The sequence below is a fragment of the Vicugna pacos genome, chromosome 28 (genome assembly GCF_048564905.1).
Source record: "Vicugna pacos chromosome 28, VicPac4, whole genome shotgun sequence".
Lineage (NCBI taxonomy): Eukaryota > Metazoa > Chordata > Mammalia > Artiodactyla > Camelidae > Vicugna > Vicugna pacos.
Window position 1 is genome coordinate 9,856,952 of NC_133014.1, and position 25,771 is coordinate 9,882,722.

At 42.6% G+C, this 25,771-nt stretch overlaps 1 protein-coding gene across 1 annotated transcript in view; it reads left to right on the plus strand.

Moving 5' to 3' along the window:
• ACOXL (acyl-CoA oxidase like) overlaps positions 1–25,771 on the plus strand; it is a 247,466-nt gene that overhangs the window by 95,480 nt on the left and 126,215 nt on the right. The window contains 2 exon segments of the mRNA XM_072951449.1: positions 13,838–13,954; positions 25,407–25,560. Of these exon segments, the coding sequence (XP_072807550.1) occupies positions 13,838–13,954; positions 25,407–25,560 (271 nt within the window).

A 25,771-nucleotide genomic window follows, 5' to 3' on the forward strand; every position in this document is an offset into this window, starting at 1 on the left:
GGACGACGTGAGGATCAAGTTCCAGCACGGCCTTGGTTTGCCCTGGGGCCTCAGGCACATGACCTAGCTTTGCTGGGGTTTGGTATCTCTTCCAAAAATTCAGGTTTGCCGATACCTCCCCAGAAGATGATTTTTGTGGATGAGCTTCTGTGACCTGTGTGAATGCACCAAGCACTTGGAGCAGCTCTGAAAATTCTTGTTTCCTCTCTTTAACCCTGGCACGGAATACACTGGCATGGAGCAGCCTAGCAACGACGAGAATCTTCTTCACCTGCTTTCTTCCCAGCCCCCGAGAGAAAGTCAGTGGACCAAAGACTAATGGGGCCAAGATTCTCACTCTTGACAGGAGTGCTGGAAGTCGTTCTTGTGGACTCTGATTTGTGCCAGCCATGAATCCTTCCTCCTTCCCATTATCTTGGCGGGTGATGAGCTGAAGACACCGCTACGCCGGCAGGACAGGGAGAACCTCACCGGAGGAGTGATCTCGTTGGAGCCCAAGTCACTTCAGTGGTTTGCTGATGAGAAAGAAATTGTAGATTCAAATTATAACAGAACTTGAAGGAAGTTTTCAGTGTCTGGGGAAAAAACTGTGTCAGAAGGTGCCACTTAAAACTTATGAATAACGTACAAACAGAAAGAAATTCATAGTTATGGGACTACACCTGTCTGTCTAGAGAGAAGGGCAGTGGAAACCAAAGATGCCAGCTCGGTAGCTTTTGTCCAATAAATTAGCTTAATATGACAGCTAAATTCAGAATACTTTTCCCATGAGTGTTCCTGAAGTGGATTTTGTCTTACGTTTCAAAAGTCTTCTATTTTATCTTCAAAGTGAACATCTGGGTACATGTTTGTTACTGTTTTGCACTCAAATCTATAGAATCTTCAAGCACTCGGTCCGTTTTCCACACGGATGTCCACACGTCTCATGAGATGCACACAGAGCCTTGTGAATAGCAGCACATTTCTGATTGTGTCGGATTGGAAATTCGAGAGGCCTTGAAGAAGTAAAATGAACTGCCCCAACTGTTTTGTTTTGTTTTTTTTTTTCAAAAAATAGCTTTATTGAGATACAATTCATATGCCATTAATTATGCATTCAAAGTATACAGTTCAATGATTTTTAGTATATTCACAGAGTTGTACATCCATCACCACAGTCTAATTCTACAGAATTTTTGTCAGTCCCTAAGAGAAACCCTCTACTCATTCGTGGTCACTATCAGTTACCCCTACCCCCAACCTTAGGCAAGAACTAATCTACTGTCAGTCTTCACCAGTTGGCCTTTTCTGGTCATTTCGTATCAGTAAAATCATACAACATGTTGTCTTTTGTCACTGGCATCATTTAACATTATGTTTTACAGATTCATGCATGTTGTGGTATGTATCAGAATTCCATTCTTCTTTATAGTGCAAATAACATTCCTTTGTACGGGTGTTCGACATTTTATTTATCCATTCATCAAGTGATGGCTGTTGGGTTGCTTCCAGCTTTTGGCTGTTGTGAATAATGCTCTTATTAATAGTCATGGACACACAGATTTTTGTGTGGACGAATGTTTTAATTTCCCTACCTAGGCGTGGAAATGCTGGGTCATGTAGTAACTGTATGCTTAATATTTTGAGGAACCGCCAAAATGTTTTCCTAAGCGGCTAAAGCATTGTGCATTCCCCCTCGCAGCGTACAAGGGTTCCAATTTCTCCTCATCCCCACCAACACCCATTACTGTCTTTTTTATTATAACCATCTAGTGAGCGTGAAGTGCTATCCGCTTGTGGTTTTGATCTGTATTTCTCTAACGACTGTTGATATTGAACATCTTCTCATGTGGTTATTGGCCATTTGTGTATCTTCTTTGAAGAAATGTCTATTCAGTTCTTGACTCATTTTTAAACATTGGGTTGTTGAGTTGCAAGGGTTCCTTTTATGTTCTAGTTACCATTCCCTGATCAGATGTATGTCCTGAAAATACTTTCTCCCATTATGTGGGTCATCTTTTCACTTTCTTGATGATGCCCTGTGAAGCACAAACGTTTTTTAACCTTGGTGAAGTCCAGCTTATCTCTTTTTCCTTTGTTACTTTTGCTTTCAGTATCCTGTCTAAAAAATCATCGCCTAAACAAAGGTCATGCAGATTTACTCCTATGCTTTCCTCCAAGAGCATTATAGTTTTAGCCCCTCGATTTAGGTTTACGATGCATTTTGAGGTAATTTTTTGTGTGTATAGAGTGTAAGAAAGGACTCCAGTTTCATTCTGTTGCATATGGAGATAGAGCCCCGCCTTCTTGGCTGTACCACCTGCCCAGTGTACAGCTTCCATCTCTCTGAGCTCTTGGTGGTGAGGGGTCGGGGAAAGAGGTGGATGGAGTAGATTAAGGTTCAAATGAGATTTAAGTTGAGTCTTTTGAGTTAATGTTTCTCCATTTGCTTAATGTCTTTAGGATAATTTCCTGAAACTTTAGGAGTTGTTCTAGAAATAGTTTTCAGTGATTAAATGAAAAAGTTTGGGTGTCAGTACCTTGGATGCAGGTCAGCAGAAGGAGTGGAGTCTGGCTGGGGATGAAAATTAGATTTCCTTTTTGAGCAAAGCTCAGAAGTGTGCTGTTATCTCAGATTCAGTCCTGATAGAGGGGGTACGAGGACCCTGGCTTCCTGACCGTTGGCAGGTTCCCTGGTCCAGTCTCCACCAGCCTTTGAAATGCATTCACCCAGGCTGTCAAGTTGTGTTGCATTCTTTGGCAGCCCATGATTTGGATAATTTCCAGTATCCCAAGATCGTACACAAAAACTCAAATGACCTCGTGGAAGTTTATTTCTAGGCAGTCTCCCTGCAAAGCAGATAAATTATTTTTGTCACAGGCATAATAAATTGTTAATTTTGGAAATGTTTTTTTGTAAAGAAAACAACTGCCAGATTATTTTCTTTATAATCTTCAATTATGTGCAAGGATCCATCAGTACAAAGAAATGAGATGGGCTTGTCATGACCCAGATGACGGCATTGTCCTTTGGGAATACCCAGGAGAGGGTTGGAGCCAGGTCACAGACGAGGCGGATATTTCTGGGCAAAATGTGGCAGTGAAATCTAGGTGGTGAAGGCAGAATGTCCTAAAATGAAACCCTGGGAAATTAGCAGGTATAATAAGCTCCATGAAGGTCCATTCTGTGGCTGAGGGCAGCAGACCACTGGTGGGTTCTCTGGACAGCGCCAGCTGAGGGAACTTTTCATTGCTGTGTTCTGGGCCTTGGTCACAGATGTGTTCATCCAACATCTGACATCCAGTTGCTGGACAGATGTGAGGCCCAACAACTGGGTAGATAGAAGCTGTTAGATGGAAGATGAAGTGTTTGGCTTTTGCTGGGAGGGGTAGTTATTACAGTATAGACCCACTCAAAGAGATTTTTTTCCCCTTAAATAAATATTCCTTGAAGGCACGTATTCTGGTGCCAACAGAATATCAAAGTTTGCTTTTACTTATTATTTCAGTTTTAGAATCAAAGATGAAAAAGGATGCCTGGAAAAAGCTGTGTTTAGGGAGGCTCAGGACTTGCATTAATTTCCTGGCAGATTAGAGAATGAAGTGGGAGAGAGGTTAAAGCAAGGACTCGTCTGCCAAGTCAGTTGGAAAGAGGAAGATCAAGGGAATTGTCTGAACCCTGGGAATGGCTATTTTAAGCTGATAGGAGCAAGAGTCTGTTCACCTTCAGAGATCCTTCTCCGGTCAGCCTAGTGGCACTTGCTACAGTTAACTCTATTGGTAGATTTATTCCTGTATCCCATTGGGGTAGACCTACATCTCTCACCTCTGCTTATCTTTAAAGTTAAAACAACCACAAAGTAACACAGATGAAGGAAAAAAGTGTCTGGTCCTTTGGTATAGTTTTAAAAACATTCCTAATAGGAAAAAAAAAATTCCAAAGCAAAGGTATTGGAGCAAATTGATTATATAAACATTTAAAAAATGTACATATTTCAAAAAGCAAAGATAAAGACTTGACACAGTAGAGAAATATCTAAACAAACATGACTAAAGAAGGTTTATTTTCCTTAATAGATAAAGAGCCTCCGTGAGTAAATAAGAAAAACAGTAATACCACAGTATATAAATAAATAGGTATATGATATGAGACAATTTTAAGAAGACATATCTATGGCTAATAAATATGTAAACTCACCCCCATCACTTGGGTGTCAACAGAGACCAGGTGGGGAGCCTAGCCTTCTGCCTCCACATCAGGAATAACTTCTTTCATGTCAGAGAGATCCAGAGGATTTAAATAAGATCCAGAATCACAACATAACATGACAATGTACCTGTCTCAATTACAAAAAGTCACTCGTCATACTAAGAATTAGGAGGATTTCAAACTGAATGACAAAAAATAATCAATAGATACCAACACTGAGGTGATGGAGGTGTTAGAATAATCTGAAAAATATTTAAAGCAGCCATCAGAAAAATGCTTCAAAGAGCAATTATAAAACGCTTGAAACTTTGAAAAAATAGAATGTCTTTGGCAAAGAATTGAAAGTGGAGGTGAAGGAATGGACTATATTAAAGGAGAACCAAATGGAAATTTTAGAACAGAAAAATACAATAACCTAAATAAAAAACCCAGTGAATGGTGTCAGCATCAGAATGGAGGGGACGGAAGAAGGAATCAGCAGACTAGAAGACTGAAAAAAAAGGAAAGAGATCCATGCAACAAAGGGCTACTTCTTTGAAAAGATCCATAAAATTGACAGAGCCCTCACAACACTGTCAAAGAGGAAGAGAGAAAACACAAATTCCTAGTATCAGGAATGAGACGGGGGATATTACTGCAGACCCTGCAAACATTAAACAGGTTAATGAGAGAATACCAGGAACAACTGTGTAAACATACATCTGAAAACTTAGTCGAAATGGGCCAATGCTTTGAAAAACACAGAATACCGCAACTCATCTCATATGTAAGACAGCTGAATAATCCTGTAACTGTTAAGGAAATTGAATTAATTAAAAAACTCCTAAAAAATCTTCAGACGAAATATTCTCATTGGAGAATTCTGCCAAACATTTAGAGAAGAATTTAACAATAATTCTGTACAACTCTTCTAGAAAATAGAAGAGGAAGGATCACTTTCCAAATTCATTTTATGAAGCTAGTTGTATCCTGATTGCAAAGCCAAATAAAGGCAGTATAATAGCAAAGGAAATTATAGAACAGTATCCCTCATGAATATAGACACAAAAATCCTTAGCAAAATATTAGGAAATAGAATTTAGCAATATATAAAAAGAATTATACACCATGACAAAGTGGGGTTTATTCTAGTACGTAGCTGATTTAATATTCAAAAATCAGTGCAGTCCACCATATTGATAGACGAAAGAAGAAAAATTATGTAATCGTAATCAATTGGTGCAGAAAGAGCATTTAAAAAATTTAATCTACATTCTTGATAAAAACTCTCATTCAAATCGGAATAGTGAGAAATGTGTTCAGTCTGATACAGATCGTCTACGAGAGACACAGGCGTGCCTCAGTTCACTGTGCCTAGCTGCACTGCTCTTTGCAGACGTTGCATTTTTTCTACAAATTGAAGGTTTGTGGCAACCCTGCATTGAGCAAGTCTATCGGCACCATTTTCCAAACAATCTGTGCTTGCTTCGTGTCTCTGTGTCACGTTTTGGTAATTCTCATGATATTTCAAACTTTTTCATGATTATTGTATTAGTATTGTAATCTGTGATCAGGGTTTTTTAAAAAATTCATTAATTTGTTTTTTAAAAATTGAAGTCTTGTCAGTTTACAATGTTGTGTCCGTTTCTGGTGTACAGCATCATAGTCAGTCATACATATACATACAGATATTTGTTTTCAAATTCTTTTTCATTATAGGTTACTATAAGATGTTGAATGCAGTCCCCTGTGCTCTACAGTAGAAATTTGTTGTTTATCTATTTTATATATAGTAGTGTGTATCTGCAAATCTTGAACTCTCAATTTATCTCTTCCCACACCCTTCCCCCCGGTAACCATATGTTTGTTTTCTATGTCTATGAGTCTGGTTCTGTTTTGTAAATAAGTTCATTTGTGTCTTTTTTTTTAAGATTCCACATATAAATGATACTATATGACAACTTTCTTTCTCTTTCTGACTTACTTCACTTAGAATGATAATCTCCAGGTCCATCCATGTTGCTGCAAATGGCATTATTTTATTCTTTTTTATGGCCGAGTAGTATTCCATTGTATAAATATAACACAGCGTCTTTATCCAGTCATCTGTTGATGGACATTTAGGTTGCTTCCATGTCTTAGCTACTATATACAGTGCTGCTGCAAATATTGGGGTGCATGTATCTTTTCAAATTAAAGTTCTCTCTGAATATATGCCCAGGGGTAGGATTGCTGGATCATATGATAAGTCTATTTTTAGTTTTTTAAGGAGTCTCCATGCTGTTTTCCATAAAGACTGCACCAAACTACATTCCAACCAGCAGAGTAGCAGGGTTCAGGGTTCTCCACACCCTCCCCAGCATTTATCGTTTGTGGACTTGTTAATGTTGACCGTTCTGACCAGGGCCTTTGATGTTACTACTATGACTCACTGAAGAATCAGATGATGGTCAGCATTTTTTAGCAATAAAATATTTTTAATGAGGTCTGTACACTTTTAACGTAATACTATTGCATGCTTAATAGACTACAGTGTAGTATAAATTTAACTTTTATATAAATTATATTAAATTTGTATTTTTTTCCCCAGGAAGCCAAAAAATTCACATGACTCACTTTATTGCCACAGTGTAGAGAGGAGAGGAGGCTGGCTCCCAGCAGGGTCACCCTCTTGCTTCCTCACTCTAGTGGCCAAAGTGCTGGTAGCTTCTGCAATACTTCTGCAGTGCAGCTGATAGGAGACTTCTGTCTCTCTATGTATGTGTGATTTTTTTAAAAAAAAATGAAAATAATTCAACAGTGAAGTCCTTAGGCCACCCCAGGCAGCTGTTACTTATGGCTCCACGTCTCCCACCATTCTAATGTTTTGCATGCATAAGGATGCGAGTTGTTTTAAAGAAAAATCTCAAGGAATCAGAGTTCTGGCGACTAACGTTAACCACCACCATGTCACTCATAGATATTACTAAGGCTGTAATTCTGAAAAGTAAATTAATTTCCCTGGTGTGGGAACCCTCTGAATAACTTTCAGGTTCCTCTCTCGGGTAGGCTGATTGATTCTGGAAGGAACCTGCTGCTTCCATGGCAACTTGATGTGCCGGAAGGCTCGGCCCACGCCACTTTCCCTGGCTTTATTTTGTCCACCTTGTCCCTCCCTGGAATTTGGGGAGAATAAAATTAGCTGGTGTTCTTGGGTACAGAAGAAGGGCAGGTGTTTTTAGAAAGCTTTTCCAGCACACACACACACGAGCACATACATACACACGCACACACGCACACACGCACAGCACACACTTATTTTCTAACTTACCAGTTGACAGCTTGCTTTCTTCTCTGTCAGCAATTTCATTATCTTTAATTTAAAGTTGAGTGGAGGAGATTTTTCTCTTCACCCTGAGAATCTTTTTTCCAGCAGTTTTAGTGATGCAGAATAGACTGATGCTTTGTTTGGGTGAAAGGGGGAAAAAAGTGTTTCTTGTGGGAAAGTTTTTAATGGCCTTCCTAGATAAAGGATGAATAGAACAGAGGTTAATCCTGGGAACTCGGGATAACGGTAATGACTGTGGTGATGACCTGACCCTACCATGCCTTGAACACCTACTGGGTGTCAGGCGTGGGCAGTATCTCCCTTAGTCCTCACGGTCATTTTCAGCCCCGTTTTAGGATCAGGGAACCTGAGGCTCAGTGAGTTTGAGGAACTTGCCTGGAATAAAACTGCAGGTGTCAGAGTCTGTGTGCAAACCAGGTTTGTCCTCCCCAAAGCCTGGATTTTAACCACAATGTCCTCCCCACCTCCTGTGATGCCTGGGGTGATGTGATGTTGACTTGGTCCCAGGGTGGCCTCCCTGGGCCGCATGAGGCACCAGAAGAGGAAAAGAACAAACTCAGCAGAGCGGCGGCCGGGCTGACTGGGGTCTGTGGTGAAGGGGTCAGACCCCTCTTGCTGGTGTCACGGAACTGTCTAAGAAGAGCTGGTCAACCTTCAGATCCAGGGTGGCCAGGCCTGGCTGTCTACTGGTCTTGCGTGGTCAGGGTTACAATGGTTACACCCTAGGGTTGTGATTTTGGCCAGAAATGGCCCACACAATAGAAATATAGAGACATAGCCACAGGTTTCTCTGCCTCATTTGGTCTCTTCTCTGAAGGGCTTCTTGGGTCTCCTCTGGGGTCATCCATCCACTGATGGGAGGAGGTGGCCTGATCCCAACCCCCTGTGGTTCTGCAGCCCGCGCCGCTTGGCACTGCTCTTCTAGGGCTGATGGATGGGGTAGACAGTCTTTGCAGCCGAGGGTGGCAGAACGTCAGTCCCCACCAGACACCGGCTATGACTTTAGACCCACGGGTTTCCTACTGGGGAGGGGAGCCTTTATGTCCCTGGGTTTTGATTTGGTGTGACCTTTGAAAAAGGGAAAAAAGCAACGGTGAAGGCTCTTTGTCTCTGTGCTCCCCGGTCAAGAAAACACAGGCTCTCGCATCTGTGTGTGTGTGGTGGGGGGGTGGCGGCCCCTGCGCTCTCTCTAGACCTTTGGACACTGATACCAAATCACCTTCATTTTTTTCTGCATCTTAAATCTCCTGTTTAAAGATTGTCATTGACCCGTCACAACCACTGAGGTTCATCTATTCTATCCTGTGGTTATTGGTAGACTGTTAAAGAGTAAGAGGAAAAAAAGATGTCTGGAAGGTGCAAAAGTTATTTTGCTGAAATTTCTGCAGGACTGGAGGGGCACTCCGAGAACTTTTCCCTGGGACCGTTTTGCACATTGAATCACAACCAGGTCTACTAATGAAGAAGCACTTACCCACATGTTACAGACATACACCTGCAACATCTCTCCTCCAGACGGGCTGTAAACCACCCATTTGGGGAATGACAGTGAAAACACGGTGGATGTAACATGTTGAGCCTCATGTTTCAACGCAGGGTTGCTTTGCCAGAGCCCCAGGGCAAATTATCAAATGTTCACTTTACAGAAGAAATAGCATGAGCTGTGTGCAGCCCGGCCCCTTCTGTGGTCCCAAACCGGACCCCGAGATGGGGTTGGTTGGGGTTGGGTGTGCTGAGGCTTGGGACTGGGAGTCAGGCGTCTGTGGCACATCACAAGATGATAAGTAGCCAGTTTTGCACCCTGAACTAAATCTGCTGGGTCGAACTGGTGCCTGTAAAATATCCAGCTTTGTAATGTATTTTCTCTTTGGGTTTCTATGTCCAGGAGCACTGCAAAGAAGGAGGGAAATAAAGACAGATGGGCTGTGGGCTCTCTGAGAGGCTAGGGGGCTTCACCGGGGCCAGTGGGAATGAGGCTCAGTGGTCCACTGGCGGGGCACTCACGGGCTCTCTTGAGTCCAGTCTGTGGCTGAGTTATTCTGGAGGAAAGGTGGTCACAGGGAGCATGGCCAGGGGTCAGGAATTTACTCCATTTTTGTCCGCAGAGGTCAGCTCTTTGACAGTGAAGGAGGGAGGTTCTTTCCTCTGGTGACAGAGATGCCCGTGAACCAGTTCGCACCACAAGAAGTCTCAGGGTCAAGGATGGGGCCCAGCCACAGAACTCCCGTCCTTTCAATTTGACTGGATGTCATTTGGAGCAGGCTGATGCAACGATGCTACAGAGCAGGAAACACGCAAAGCAATTATCTTTTTAGTAGGTCACCGGCCTCCTCTGGGAGAAGAGACCGGAGGGAGGGCTGGGGAGGCGGGCAGCGCGGCCGCCCCCAGAGGCTGTGCGCGCAGTAGCGGCGTTGGTGATTAATAGCTGTGTCATTTTCCGTGAATGTTGCTTTAAGCAGCCGTGCTCAAAATCGAGTGGGAATGAAATAAAACAACCCAAAATAAATGTTTCCTCTATTCCTCATGAGTTGCTGGAATCCAGAAATAGCTTCTCGACGCTGTAATTTTAAGTGGCCTCGTTCACAGCCCTCTCGCGGGGCTCCTGTGGTGCACATGCATCACCTTCTGTTTTTAAAGCCCATGAAGAATCTGAGCCCAGTGACTTTGGGGTTGTTTTCTGGCCCTGAAATGAAAATTATGTTTACAGAGGAAAACGTAGCTTTTACATGTGCTTTTAAAGGAAAACAGTAACCCAGTGGAGGAAAAGGAAGGAGGAACATGGTGTCCATATAGATCGTAAACTGGGATGGTGAAAGCATCTGGCAGGCAGTCATCGCTGCCAGTTGCACGGATGTGGGAGCTGTGTGCAGGGCGATGTGTCTGGGCGCTGGCAGCCAGGGGATGGGCCTGGACCATCCCGGGCCCTGAGAGCATAAGTAAGAGGGTGAGCGCAGAGTGGCAGGGCAGGGTTCCTGCTCCGGCCAAGCCCTCTCACAGCACACAGACTTGAGGCCCCCTCTCTCTGCTGCCTCTGTCGGAGCCAGGCCACCAGTGGTCTGGTTCCTGGCCCTGGGGCGATTCCGGCGGGGGAACAGTGGCCTGAGTGGAAGAACCCCTGCGGGAGGTGGCTGGGGGCGTGGGCTCTGGGTTGGTTAGTTTGCAGATGAAAGATACAGTCCTTTGCTCCCTCGAGGAATCAGCTTGTCCTGGGAAGGGCAGTCCCTCCAGGGCCAGCCAAAGCCCAGATGTCCACGCATCAAAACATGTGGCTGATACAGGTGTGCAGGGCTCCAGCACGGAAGGGCAGGGTGCTCCCGTGTGGGAAAGTAACAGATGAAATGCTCGGGGCCTTCTGGGGAGAAGCAGCTGCCTGCTTTGATTGCTTTGGTTTGGTGTTTGAAGGGGCGAATCCAGAGCAGGGAGGAGGGGGCTGAGCCACCATAAATGTGACATGGTGGCAGGTCGGGGTGAGGCTGGCTGCAGGCAGAGCGCCCTGCCTGGACAGAGGCCCAGGACGGGAAGGTGTCTGTGGGGCTGAGCAGGAAAAATGGTTGAGACCCTCGAGGAAGACAAAAGTGGCTCTTGGTTGCCAAACTGAGGCTTCTGGATTTTATTCTGTATGAGCTGGCCAAGGCTGTTCGGCCCTTGGGAGTTCTCCTGATGAATTCATAGACTCATACACTGTGACTACGCTGGGCCGTGTATCATAATGGCGGAACTTAGTTAACAAGTTACAATGCTGATGTAAATCGATTCCGGATGGAAAAAAATCCACCGTGGTGGGGTTGAAAATGCAGCACCTCCCAGGCTGGCTGATGATGCTGGAGAATGGAAAGGACTCTGGCAACCGTGGGGACCAGCCCTGTACCCCCCACCCCTGAGGGGCTGACGTCCTCTGACCGCCAGGGGACTATGTCAAGGAATGGGGTCCAGAATTGCCAGATCTTCCTTGTTTCCAAGAAAGAGTGGACGTTCAGATTCTTGCTGGGAAATCTCCTGAGACATATGAAGTCGCCTGGTCACCTGGCAATACATTAACCAAACTCTTCCGTCCCCGTCAGGGTGATGACAGGCACGGACCCTTGGTGGCCTCTTTCTGTTCAGCACCTGTCACCCAATTGAACTATGAGGGTCAGAGAAGAAATGGGGTGATTACAAGGGGTGTTCACATTGGGGAACAGAGGCGTGGCAGGTCGGGGGTCAGACCTGGCATCCAAAGACCCTCCCTGAGGTCAGGGTGAGCCCCTCCGTGGTGTCTCACCTGCATTTCCTCATTGGCAGAACACATTCATTCTTTCATTCATTCAGCAAACATTGAGGGTCTGCTGAGTGCCGGCCGAGACAGACACCGCACACACAGAAAATTCGATGGGACACCATCTCCAATCACTCTGTTACTGGAATTATTTTTTGGCAAAAACTAAAACTAAAAGTTGCTGTGATCAGTCCCTTCTTTTGCTGTTGCCATGCGGGTGATGCTTCCTGCAGTGATGTTCTGGTACCAAATAAGGAGATACTGGTGATTGACAGGGTGGGGTGGGCAGGGGCCGGGGGAGGCGTGCACAAGGCTCTCCCTGCTCACCACCTACTGGAAACTAGGTGGCAGAGCTTTCAGAAATATACAGTGCAGGCTTCTTAAAAGCTCAGCCTTATTGTCATCTTTATAATCCCTTGTATGGGTGTATACAATGCTTTTTGCAAGAGAAATTGAAAAGACAGAGTAACTACAATTCTCGAGATGCTGAGATGTTTTTATTATTCCTTGGGCCGTCCTGACTCTGGTGGATGCCCAGCGCCTGGTGTGGTGCCGGCACAGAGCAGGCGTGTGGATGTCCCCCAGGGGAGTGAATCGCATGTGGCAGCGTCTGGTTTCAGTGGACAAGAGCTTTGCCACAACGACCATAGGACAAGTCACAGTACAGTCGCAGCATTTTGAAATGAAAGTTTAAGAGTGAGGACAAATGGAGTTGATAAAATGACCTGACATTATGATGACACCATTATTGGATCTGTGATTGTTTTATTGGCTTCAACATGATCCAGCAAAAGCTGAGAGGTTTTCCTATAGACTTGTCAGGCTCGTTTGGCACTGTGCCCTGTTGTGGCTCAGTATGGTTGGGATGGATGGAGGGCATGGACAAAGGCAGGGTGGGGTTGTGGTCCTCGGACAACCATCAGTGGGGTGGTTAGACTGCGTCTGGGGAAGCTGTGCTGGTAGAAGATGAGCCTGCGCTCATAGTGTGCCTGTGTGCTTTGCTAGGTGTGTCCTCACTGACTTCCAGCCACACGACATGGCCAGGCTGTAAATTCTAGATGCCTTAGGAACTAAAAAGATCATTGTGCCCTTCTTTTAATTACAAATGGGAGCAGTATTAAAGCACTACACGATGACTCAGAAGGTATCAGATATAAAATTTTTTTAAATGTGCTGTATCCTCTCTCCCCTTGAATGACTGATGGATATCCTCATTTCACTGGTGTCTGAAGCACAGGTTCACCTTGCCTGCTTGATAACCTAGCATGGTGTGCACGTGTGTATGGTGCACACATCTGTGTAAAATGTTGCAGACATCAACATTAAGGTCAGAGCTGTCACAGAGGGAGGCTGCCAAGCCCAGTATCATAGAGCATCAGCCTGTCCAGGGCAGAAGGGTGACATCCTCATGCTGGGCTCTTGCCGTCTGCAGCTGCGGGACTCTGTAAGATTAGTCCGTGGGTGGTATCTGGGGACAGTCCCACACCACTTTTTGAGCTGCTCCGAGGAGGGCCCCCGTTCACCCCTCCACAACTGTGTCAGAGCAAAATGCAGCGCTGTCCACAGGGCACAGGGTTTAAGGCAGGATGCACGGACACCTTTTCCAGCAGGGATGGTGGAGGGGATTTAGGTGGGCTGAAAATAACAGCCCGCCTGTGAATCTGACAGAAGCACCGGGGTGAGCGTTGCCTCTTTATTGAGAATGTCCTTTTGAAGTATATTCTAGGATATCGCTCCGGTCCTATTAATTATGTCAGAAACTTAGGAAAGCTGAATAATTAATGATCATAGGGCGCTTGGAACTATAAAATGCCATGTAAATGTTAAGGAGTAAAAAGTACTGTGTGTATTAAATAGATACACAGCTTTAAAAATATCCCATGGTGGGAAGGTTAATTTCCAGGGAAGCTAAAAAGATTTTTGTTGGACTCTCTTTGGAATTATTTTTAATATCTTAATATCTTAACTACATTTTAGGAGACTCAGGCATCCTGTCCTCTGAAGTATTTGAAGGACAGATGTCTGTTTGGAACAATGTTGCCTCTTGGATTTCGGTAAAATGGTATCTGCTTGATTCTCTCTCTAGCCGGAGGCAGTTCGGGCCCAAAGCCAAGGAAGAGGTCAGAATTATTGAGCACCAAATGCAAACCCTGCAGCTGATGCCTCACCTGGCCACAGCCTTGGCCCTGACCTTCACCAGCAGGTGAGATGGCTCTGGGGGTTTCCCCTCTCAAGGTGAGTCTGAGGCGCTGGCGTCAGCAGGAGGGAGAGGGGTGGTGGGCAGGGGCGAGCACTGAAGAGTCTGTGGTTAGAATTCGGCACTCAAGTTAAAAGTGACATCCGAATCTATGGGCAACTGTGTGCCAACAAATTAGATAACCTAGATAAAATGGAAAAGGGGGAAAGTGGTAGAAAGGTACAAACTACCCAAACTGAATGAAGAAATCCAAATAAACATATAACAACTAAAGAGACTCGATTTGTAACTTGAATGTGTCTAAAACATAGATGACAAAGAAATACTTCCCAAAATATTCTGTGGGGCCAGAACACTCAATGCCAAAAAGAGGCAAACTATAGACCAGTATCACTTATGAATATAGATGTAAAAATCCTCAACAAAATGCAGGCAAACTAAAGCCAGAAAAATATAAAAAAGATTATATTAAGTGAGATTTATCCCAGGAATGCGATTTTGGTCTAACATACAAAAACCAACCAATGTAACAACTGTATTAAATAGAATACATGGAAAAAACCCCACATGATCATCTCTACAGATGTGGAGAAAGCATTTGACAAAATCTAACACCTTTTCATGATAAAAGACACTCAAAAGTCTGGGATTAGAAGGGAACCTCTTCTGTCTCATAGAAGTCATCTATGAAAAATCCACAGTTAACATCACACGTGGTGGCTGAAAGATTGACTGTTTTCCTCCTAAGATCTGGAGCAAGACAAGGATGTCCGCGCTCTCCACATCTATTTAACATTGTGTTGGATGTGTTAGCCAGGACAAGCAGGCAAGAAAAATAATAGAAGCCATGTAGATTGGAGAGGAAGAAGTAAAACTGTCTGTATTTACAGATGACATGGTCTTGTATATAGAAAATCCTAAGAAATCCACTAGAAATTTGTTAGAACTAATACATTCAGCAAGATTACAGGATACAAGATCAAGATATAAAAATCTATTGTATTTTGATCTCCTCACAATGAGTAATCCAAAAATGAAATGAAGAAAAGCAATTCCATTTACAATAGCACCAAAAGAATAAAATGCCTGTAATAGATTTAACAAAAGAAGTTTAAAATGATGTAAATATATGGAAAGGCATCCTGCATTTATAGATCAGAAGACTTAATATTATTAAAGAGGCAATACTTCCACAATTCATGTACAGATTTAATGCAATCTTTATCAAAATCCCAGGAGCCTGTGTTTTTTTTTTCTCCAGAAATTGAAAAGCTGATCTTAAAATTTATATGGAATGGAAAAGACCCAGTGTAGCCCAAACTATCTTGAAAAAGAAAAAAAGTTGGAAGACATACACTTCCTAATTTGAAAACGTACTACAGAGCTATAATAATCAAGGCAGCGTTGGGGACGTGGTATAGCTCAGTGGTAGAGTGCGTGCACAAGGTTCCGGGTTCAATCCCTAGGACCTCCATTAAATAAATAAACCTAATTACCTCCACCCACCCTAAAAAAAACCTCCCAAAACAAAAAACAACGTGGTATCGAGAGCACAGAAATAAATCCCTAACTGTATGGTCAGCTGATTTTGGACAGAAGTGTTAAGACAATTCAATGGGTGACAGAATAGTCTTTTCAACAAATGGTTCTGGTACAACTGGATACCCACATGCGAAAGAATGAAGTTGGACCCCTCCTGCACAGCATGGGCAGCAATTACCTCAACGTGGAGCACAGACCTAAATCTAAGAGCTAATGACATAATAAAGCTGGCAGAGGGGAACAGGAGTCAGCCTTCACAACCACGGGTTAAGCAATCATTTCTTAGCCGTAATTGCCAGGGACTAGGGGATAAGGGAGGGAGCGAGGAGTGACAGCTGATGGATGTGGGAGTTCTTTATGGGGTGATGAAGTATTCTAAAATTAGGTAGTAATTTAATTAGATGGGTGCACAACTCTGTAAAATATATTTAAAGCTGTGGAATTGGGTACTTTTAAAGTGTGAATGCTGTGGTGTGTGAAAGATCTCTCAATAATGCTGCTATGAAAGAAAGAAAGAAAGAAAGGAAGGAAGGAAGGAAGAAAGAAAGAAAGAAACAAAGAAACAAAGAAAGAAAGAAGGAAGGAAAGAAGGAAAGAAGGAAGAAAGGAAGGAAGGAAGGAAAGGAGGAAAGGAGGAAAGGAGGAAGGAAGGAAGGAAGGAAAGAAGGAAAGAAGGAAAGGAGGAAGGAAGGAAGGAAGGAAAGAGAGAAAGAGAGAGAAAAAGAAAGAGCGAAAAAGAGATCAGGTCCTGTGAACAATCAGTGATGTTGAGCATCTTGCCATGTGCTTGCTGGCCATCTGGATGTCTTCTTTGGAGAGATGTCTGGGTTTCTTTGTAAATACAGAGATAGTTAGGTCATGATTCTTTTTTATCCAATTTGAAAAATCTCTGACTTTTAGCTGGTATGTTTAGACCAGTTGCATTGAAAGTGACTGCTGATAAGTTTGGATTAAAATCTATATTGATAGCTGATTTTTATTTTTTCCATCTGTTTTTTTGTTGCTTTTTCCTTTCTCTTCTGCCTGATCTTGGATTACATGAGTATTGTTTATTATTCCATTTTCTCTCTTTCATTGACATTATTTATTATTTCTTTTGAAAATATTTTAATTGTTGACCCAGGATATATAGTCTGCATCTTCAGTGAGTTAGAGACTACACTGAACTATTCTATTGCTTCCCCTGGAGTGGAAAGACCTTAAACAGTGTATTCCCAATGCCTCCCTCCATACTTTTTTTCTGCAGTTGTTGTCACATAATTTCCTTTTAAATATGCTACAAATACACAACATATTGCTACTGTCTTTCTTTTTCAGTTATGTTTTAGAGCAATTAAAATGAGTTCAACTGAATTTCATTTTACCTTTATTTATTCAATTTCCAATATTTTAATTTACTTGTTATTGATCCAGATTTCTGATTGATACCATATTTGTTCTGCCTGCAGAACTTCTAACATTTCTTACAGAATCGATCTGCTAGCAATGAATTCTCCCAAGTTTTGTTTTTTGAGGAAGTAATTATTTCTCTTTAAAAAAAAAAAAAGGATGTTACTAATAGGTACAGAATTATGGGCTGATTTTTTTTTTCTTTGAGCACCTTAGTAATGTCACTGCCTCTGTTGTCTTCTTGATTCCTTGATTCTCATGAGAAAATAGCCATCATTTTTTGGCTGTTTCTCTATAGGCCTCATATATTCCCACTTTAACTGCTTTTATGATTTTCTCTTTTTCTTTGATTTTCAGCATTTGATTATGTTGGCCTCAGTGTGGTTTTGTGGTTTTGTGTGTCTATGCTGTTTGGAGTCTGTTGAACCTCAGGGATCTGTGGGTTGAAGATTTTCATCAAATCTGGAAATATTTTGACCATTATTTCTTCAAATATTTGTTCTGCCCCATTCATTCTTTCCTTCCTATACAGATGTTAAATGGCTTCAGATTGTCCTACATGTCACTGAAGTTATGTTCTTTTTTTTTTTTCTCTATACTTCAATTTGGATGATGTCCATGGACCTGTCTTCAGGTTCTCTGTTCCTTTCTTACACAACGTCTGATCTACTAGAATCTGCTGGTCCTCTGGAATTCAGTTCATCAAGCCTTCCTGCAGCTTTTGTTCTTTGACAACTCTTTGGGAAAACGTGATTTTTTAATTTTATCCACTTTTTTTTTCTTGCTGCTATTCAGGGAGCAAAAGTCTCCAGTGTCCTTTTGTATCTCAACCCTGTGGTATTTCTTTTAGCCTTATCGATTCCATCTGAAGTTGTCACTAACTCTCCACGAAGCGTTCCTCACCACGTTTACCCCTTTTGGCCTTACCCTTCTGGCCCTGCTTCAACTGAGGCAGGTGATTCCTGGCACATAAGTTGGTTTTCATTGGTTCTCAACCCGGATGCACATTAAAGTCATCTGATGTGCTTTTTAAAAACTACAGACTCTCTGTACCCACTCCCATGATTCAAACTCACCTGGTCTGGGGAGCAGCATCCCAAGGGACCAGAGTGTGTGCACTTAAGCTCCTTAGTGATTCTTACCAGCAGCCAGAGTTGAGAACCACAGGAACTTTCCAGGCAGTTTCCTCACACGACCTGGAAATTAATTTCACTAACAGATAAGAAACAGCAGTATTAAATTATCATGAACATTTAAATTGGATCAAAACAAGCTGACAAGGAAACCTGAGTATGTTTTGCATGCCTGCCCAAGGAAAATAAAATTTTTCTTTGAATTTTTTATCCAGTGGAACTTGTAACTATTATAAAGAGGCAAGGCTCTCTGTCCATTCACTTCTTAGTCCACTGTTTACAAATCGGAGACACAGGAAGTTACTAGACCATGTAACAAAGAGGCACTATTCCACATTTGCAAGTTTGTATATGTACAAACAGATACTTACAAGTATGCATAAGTTTATATGTATAAATATATTTATATGTATATGTAAGTTTATATATATATACACATACCTAGCTTTATATATATAAGGAAAGTGTTATATGTATCAACATATTTTCCTTTTTTTCAGCTCCATTTTTATTTTTTGGATTGATTTAAGCTTCATACACCTTGATTCTGTAAGAAGTGTGTTGCCACTATTAATAAAAATTAAAGTTTCTCTGGATTTTAGGGAGACGCTCCTCAAAGGCCAACATCAGAGAAACAGAGGTCACAGCACTCGTCTTAGGCTGAGAATACTTGGAAATTAAACAATAAATTAAAAAATCATGGAGCCCTTGCCACGTGCCGTGCACGGGTGAGACAGTGCTGAACAGGACAGTTAGACACACGTTCTCACCAAGCTGTCAATCTGAAGGACCCCAGGACCGCCCTGATTTTCCTGACCGTCACCTCCTCGTGCCCTCTGTGGTCTCTGGCCGAGGTCAGTGTCCCCATCGTGGCTCTGCTGCTCCCTCCCTGCCTTTCCCTCCCTCTGTCCCCCACATCGTGGCAGGGGGTTGGCCACGGAGAATCTGGTTATGCGAACGAACGCCCAGGACCAAGTGCCTCAGCCTCGGGGAGTGATTGTTTGTGTTTTAAAACAAGCCCGGGGGGCAGGTGGCGCTTCTGTGACCTGGCTTTCCTGTTTCTCTCTAGTTGACCACCCTCGTCTCCTTTCCTCCAACTTGGGGAAAAACAGTTTAATGAAGTTGGTTGTTCCATGACAAAACTGAGTGCTAAGTACTTCCCTGCAACAGACGTCTCACTTTTTTCAAACTAAGGTTATCAAACCTTGGTTTAGGTCCCATCTCACAATCCCCATGGACATAATTCTGCCAATCAACCGACTTCAGTTTCAGGATCTGCGTAGCCTGAGGTATGATGGGTTAGATATTTGCTCCAGGCATTGGGCCCCACTCAGCTGCAGAGAAACACTCACAAGAGTGGTCCAGACCCTCAGGGATATGTGTCTGAAGTTATGCGAGCAGGGAAAACAGGCCACCAGCTGGTGTCCACAGCCCTGCCTTTCCTCCCGTCTAAGTGACAACCGCACGGATCACCTTCAGAGCTTCACCTCCCAGTTAAAAGCAGGTCATGGAAATGAGGTGGGGTGGCTTCCTCCAGGGCACACCCCAGGGGTTTAGATCTTCAACAACCACCTGGCACCTTGCCAGTAGGGCTGCCAGCTAAAATACAGTCTCTCAGTTAAGTCTGAATTTCAGATAGCCAGTGCACTATTTAGTCTAAGTATTTCCCCTTTCTGCAAAAAGGCGTGTGCACTTAAACTGAATATGATGCGTTGTTTATCCAAAATTCAGGTTTTGCCGGGCGTGCTCGGTTTCTGTTTGTTGAACCTGGCGGTCCTGCTGGAGTAGGACGTGCTCCCTGCCACGTGGGGCCTGTGATGCCTCATCTGGGGTTTGACAATAGTGAGTTGGCCAGCAGACCTGGTGCCTGGTCCCCTTCCTGATCCTCTTCCTCACCCATTGCCTCCACAGCCCGGAGACCGGGAGAGGGGGGACCTGCTTGGCCCTTAGCGAGCCCCCCTGCACCGCACCCCACCCCAATCGTGTTCTTTTGGCCTTGGCAAGGAGGGGACGGAACCAGCTGTCCTTTGGTGCCTGTTTGCTCTGGAAGTGACATGTTATGAAGGCGGCGTCCAGGGCTAGCTGCCCAGGGTGGTTGGTAGCTGGTATCCCCTAATGGAATCATCGAGTGGGATATGCTACAAAAATGAACTTCCTAGCTTACAAAGTGACCAACAATTTTGGAGGGGAAAAAAAAAAAACCAAAAACAAACGGTATTTGCGATGGGCCAGCCTGAAGGAGTATTTGGGATTTGCTTTTCGTCTTGTTTATTCTAGGCCAAGTGGGCAGCTCGCAGTCCAGGCTGGGCTCCGGGAGGGGTCACAGCACCATCGTGCTGCTGTCTGGATGCTGGAGCTGGTCATTCTGGTTTTGCCCGATGCCTGTAAAGATGAAGTTAACACAATAGCTAAGACATATTCAGGTGCTTACCACAAGCCGGCACTGCCCTCAGATTTTTACATAGAATAAACTCATTTAATGCCTCGTGACAACTCAACAAATTTCTCTCTTTGTTTTTTAACTGCTGTCTCCACAACACCTACCTAAAATTGTGCCAAGCACAAAGTAAGATCTCATCAATCTGTTAAGTAAATGAATGGGTAGAATGGCACTTCATAGTTTCAGAAATTCACCAAAGTCCTGTCCTTATCAGAAAATGGAGCTCAGGAGATTTAAGACTCCTAGAGATCCCTCACCAAGCGGAGACTATTTATAACTATGTATCAAATACCGTATCACTTGTACTTAGTATCTAATATTACAGTGATACAAATAACATAGTATTTTTTAGTGTTTCTAGTACTATTTATAATATTACTGGACTGTGTTTTTAATGTAATCTTAATATCATATTGCCAAAAATCTTATTTACTCTTTTCTGTGAAATAGATTTTTGGAATCAAATCCTGCCCTCTTGCTGACTTAAGCGTTTTAGAGATACTCCACCGGCATTTCTCATGAAGCTTACCTTGATGGTGGGTTCTGAGTCTTCCCGTGGACATCACCTGTGAGCAAATGCCTTGTATTTCTAAAGGCATTTCTTGTGAAATAAACAGATTTGGAAATGAGGGATATTTTTGGCCACAGGACCCCTATTTCCTAGTTTATCTTCTGGGCCCCTCCAACCACCTTATATCAGACTTTCTTAAGACATGTGCCTCCTGGACTCCTACACACCCTGGACCCAGAAGGGGTGCTCAGATCCCCTTGGCAGGCAGATGTGAGGTCTGGCGATGGGTAAGAGCCGCCAGGGGAACCGCTGTGTCCGGCGGAGGGAGGCTTTTCCTCGGCAGGGCCCACATCCTGTTGGTGCTCAGTGAAATTACGGGCCAGCACTGCAAAGACATCCCACCACACCTCTGCTAACAGTCTCATGAGTCTTTCTTTCCTTAGCCGATTTATTTTTTATTTCCCACCCATTTCTTCCCGGGAGAATATCTAGGACTCTGTGTGTGTGCGTGTGTGTGTGTGTGTGTGCGTGTGCGCGCACGTGCGCGCGTGTGCTTGGGGAGGTCAGTGGAGGATCATATATACATTTTTTTTCTAGCATTTGACACCATTGATTATGCCTTCCTTCCTTCTTAAAACATTGCCTTTCCATGGCTTTTATAACACAATCCTAAATTAAAGAGATTTCTTTTTTATTTTTTGTTTTTCTTTAATTTTATTTTTTATTGAAGTGTAGTTGATTTACAATGTTAGTTTTGGGTGTACAGAAAAGTGATTCAGTTACACATCTACAGGCATATAATTACGTACATATATTTTCAGATTCTTTTCCATTATAGCATATTACCCAAAATTGAGTATAGTTCCCTGTGCTATACAGTAGGTCCCTGTTGTTTATCTGTTTTATATATACTAGTGTGTGTGTCTATTAATCCCAAACTCCTAATTTATCCCTCCCCATCCCCTGTCCCCTTTGGTAACCATACTTTGTTTTCTATGTCTATGAGTCTGTTTCTGGTTGAATCATATATGTGTTTTTTAAATGACCAGATCTAGGATTCTCTGAGAGTCATTATGTTGCAGCTGCAGCCCAGGGCGTGGGTGACTATATCAGAGCATAGATTTAAAGTGATATTACCTTCCTGAGGGCACTGACATGCACGTTACTTATTATGGAAAGAGCATGATATTTAGGACTAGAGAGCCCTGGGTTTGAATCCTAGCTCTGTCCTAACACATGTGAGACCTTGACATTGGTATGTAACATCATTTGAGCCTCAGCTTCCTAATCTGCAAAGTGGGGATATGATTTCCTATTTCATGGGGTTGTTGCAAGGACTAAGTTGGATGATAAATGCAGAAGCTCTTTGCTTAAGCAATTGCTCAATACAATTAGGTTTCTTTTCATCCAAGTACGATTAAACAAATGATGATTTCCACATTTTGTCAGTTTGCTCCATCCAGCTCAGCGATTTCAGTTAGGAGGTTAGTCTGTCCTGTTTGCTGTAGGATGAGACCCAGTGCACATCTTTTGTATGTGCAGTTTTCACGGAGGAAACAAGGATATTTAGACGTTACAAAATTATTTAATGGATGGAAGATGGTAAATACCTTGAGCCAAAACTGATCTTTGCCATTAAGGGAATGAAAAGACAAGCCACAGAATGAGAGGAAGTGTTTGTAATATGTATATCTGACAATGGGATGTTATCCGGAATATGGAAGAAACAATAGAACATGGGCAAAAGTTCTGAGTAGACACTTAACAGAAGGAGACATGCAAATGATCAGCCAACAGACACATGAAAAGGTGTTCGCGATCATTAGTTACCCGGGAAATGCAAATTCAAACCATGTGGATTACCACTCTGTATTCTCTGCAGTGACTACAATTAAAAAGACTGCGAAGACTGCTTGTCGGCAGGCACGTGGGACAGCTGGGTTTCTCATACACTGCTGGTGGGAATGCGAACTTGCACAACCACTTTGCAGAATTGTTCAGCAGTTTCTTAAAAAGTTAAAAATACATCTTTCATGTGACTCCATCCTTTCCCTCCTCCAGATTTACTCTCAAGAGAAATGAAGACATATGTCTCCTCTAAGATTTTTACATGAATTTTCTTAGCGGCTTTGTTTATCATAGCTCCAAACTGGAAACAACCAACGTGTTCATCAGCAAGGGAACACATAAATGAAATATAATATATACATGCCACAGAATGGAATTCTAGTCAACAATAAAGAGAAAGAGCTACTAATATAGGGTACAGTATGGGTGGATGAATCTCAAGACAACATGCAGATTGAAAGAAGCAAGACATAGCTCACACTGTACGATCCCATTTATACAAATTTAATTTGTAGTGACAAAGGGCTGGTCAGTGGTTGTCTGGAGACGGGGCGGCAGGAAGGCATGACCTGCAAAAAGGCATGGGGCGCTTTTTGAAAAGTGTTGGAAATACTCTATAGCTTAATTATGGTGGTATTCTCATGCGTACATAACAGTTGTCAAAATTCTCTAAATGGTGCACTTTGAATGATGCAACCTGTTGGGAATAAATCCTCAGTAATGTTGATAAAGAAAAAAGATAAATTGTTTAAAGCAAAAATAGCAATGAAGTTCATAATATACATAGAATATACTTATTTTTTGTCTCAACAGTAGCATAATGGATGAGAGAGTGAAAAGGAAGTATGTTATTGTATTATTACAAGGTTCTTCCATTAGCCTTCAAGTGGCATAACATTATTTGAGGGAAAAATGTGATTAAGTTAAAGATGTGTGTGTTAGGCAGTAGAAAAATTGCTGGAAAAAAATGAGTAATACAGTTAGAAATCTAACAGTGGAATACTAAAGATTATTCAGTTCATCAAAAGAAGACAAGAGCAGAGGGAAAAGGAAACAAAGAACATATGGGTTAGATGGGGAAAAATTGCAGGAAAATTGTTTAAAACTCAGTCACGTTAATAATTACATTAGGTGTAAATGATTTAGATGCTCGTTTTCAGATTGTCTGCCTTCTACAAGAAACCCACTTAAAATGAAAGACAAAGAGGTTAAAAATATGAGAATAAAAAACTGACACCTTCAAACATTAACCATAAAAGAGCTGGAGTGGATATACTAACATTTAGCAAAGTAGGCTTCAGAAAAAGGAGTATCACCAGATATAAAGAGAATCACTTCGTAATGATGAAGCAGCCTGCTCATCAAGGAGACGTAACAGTCTCCATGTGTGTGAATTCCACAAAATAGCATCAAAATACATGAAGCAAAAATGGAAAGTGCTGAAAGGAAAAATGAACAAATCCAAAATTATAGCTGCAGGCATCAGTCCTTCTCTCTGAGTAAATAATATGATAAATGGACAGAAAACCAGTAATGATATAAATCCCATGAACAACATGACTGAACAAACTTGATCTAAATAACATTTATTGAACACTCTTCCCAACAAGAGCAGAATACACATTCCTTTCAAGTGCACACAGAACATTTATCAAGACAGACCATGTGGATTTAAAAGGACTGAAATCATGCAAAGTATGTCATCTGATTAGAATGAAATTAATTGAAGGTTAATAACAGGAAAATATCTGAAATAACCCTTGAATATTAGGAAACTAAACGGCACACATAAGTCATGGGTCAAAAGAAGAAATCACAAGGGAAATTAGAAAATATTTTGAACAAAATGATAATGAAACACAGCATTTCAAAACTTGTGGCATGCAACTTAAACAGTGCTTAGAGGAAAACGTATACCTTTAAGTGTTTACATTAGAAAAGAAGAAAGGTCTAAAGCCAGTGGTGTAAATTTCTATTTTAAGAAGCTAGAAAAAGAGGAAAAAATTAAACCCAGAGTAATTAGAAAGAATAATAAACATGAGGGCAGAAATCAGTGAAATAAGAAGTAGTCAAACAGTAGAGAAGAAAAGGAACACAAAACTATTTTTTCTTTCAACGAATAAATAAAATTGAAAGACCTTTAGCGAGAATGATCCAGAAAAAAACAGACACAAATTACCACTGTCTGAACTAAAAGAAAGGACATCACTGTAGATCCTGCAGACACTGAAAGGATAAACTTAAGTATTACTATTATTGTTGTTATTGACATAATATCAGTGCCAACACCTTTGACAACATATATGAAATAGACACGTTACTTGAAAGATAAATACCAGAAGTGACACAAAAAGAAATGGAAAACCTGCATAGCTTTGCCTGGCATTACTGGTGACATCTGCCAAATATTTAAGAAGAGAAAACATACTGATTTTACACAAATTCTTGCAGAAAATAAAAGGGGAAACTAACTAATTTTAGGAGCGCTACCCTGACATCAAAAGCCAGACAGAGACATTACGAGTCCAGCCTCTCTTCTGAGCCTGCGTGCTGGGGCACTGCCGCTCACATCACTGATCTCTGCTTGTCTCGCAGGTTTGCTGGCGTCCTTCTGGACGAGGACATCTTCCTGGGGAAGGAGCCTGTCAACAGTCGCCCGCTGCAGGTGCTAGTGGTGGGGCTGAAGGCCTACAGCACCTGGGAGAACATCAGCTGCCTGCAGGACTGCCGGGAGCGCACTGGAGGCATGGTGAGCGGATCCCGGGGGCGCCAGTCCTGCAGGGTCCGCGCCATCACAGCACCTGTTGCGGTGGGACCGCGTGGCCGCTGGGCTTTGGAACCAGCTGGAAATCCCACCTGCCTTCATGACCCTCGGTGCATTACTTAACCTTGTCCTCTGTGCATGTCCACCTCCTATGATGCTGCAAAGATCGATGCAGACCATGCTTGTAAAATGCTCG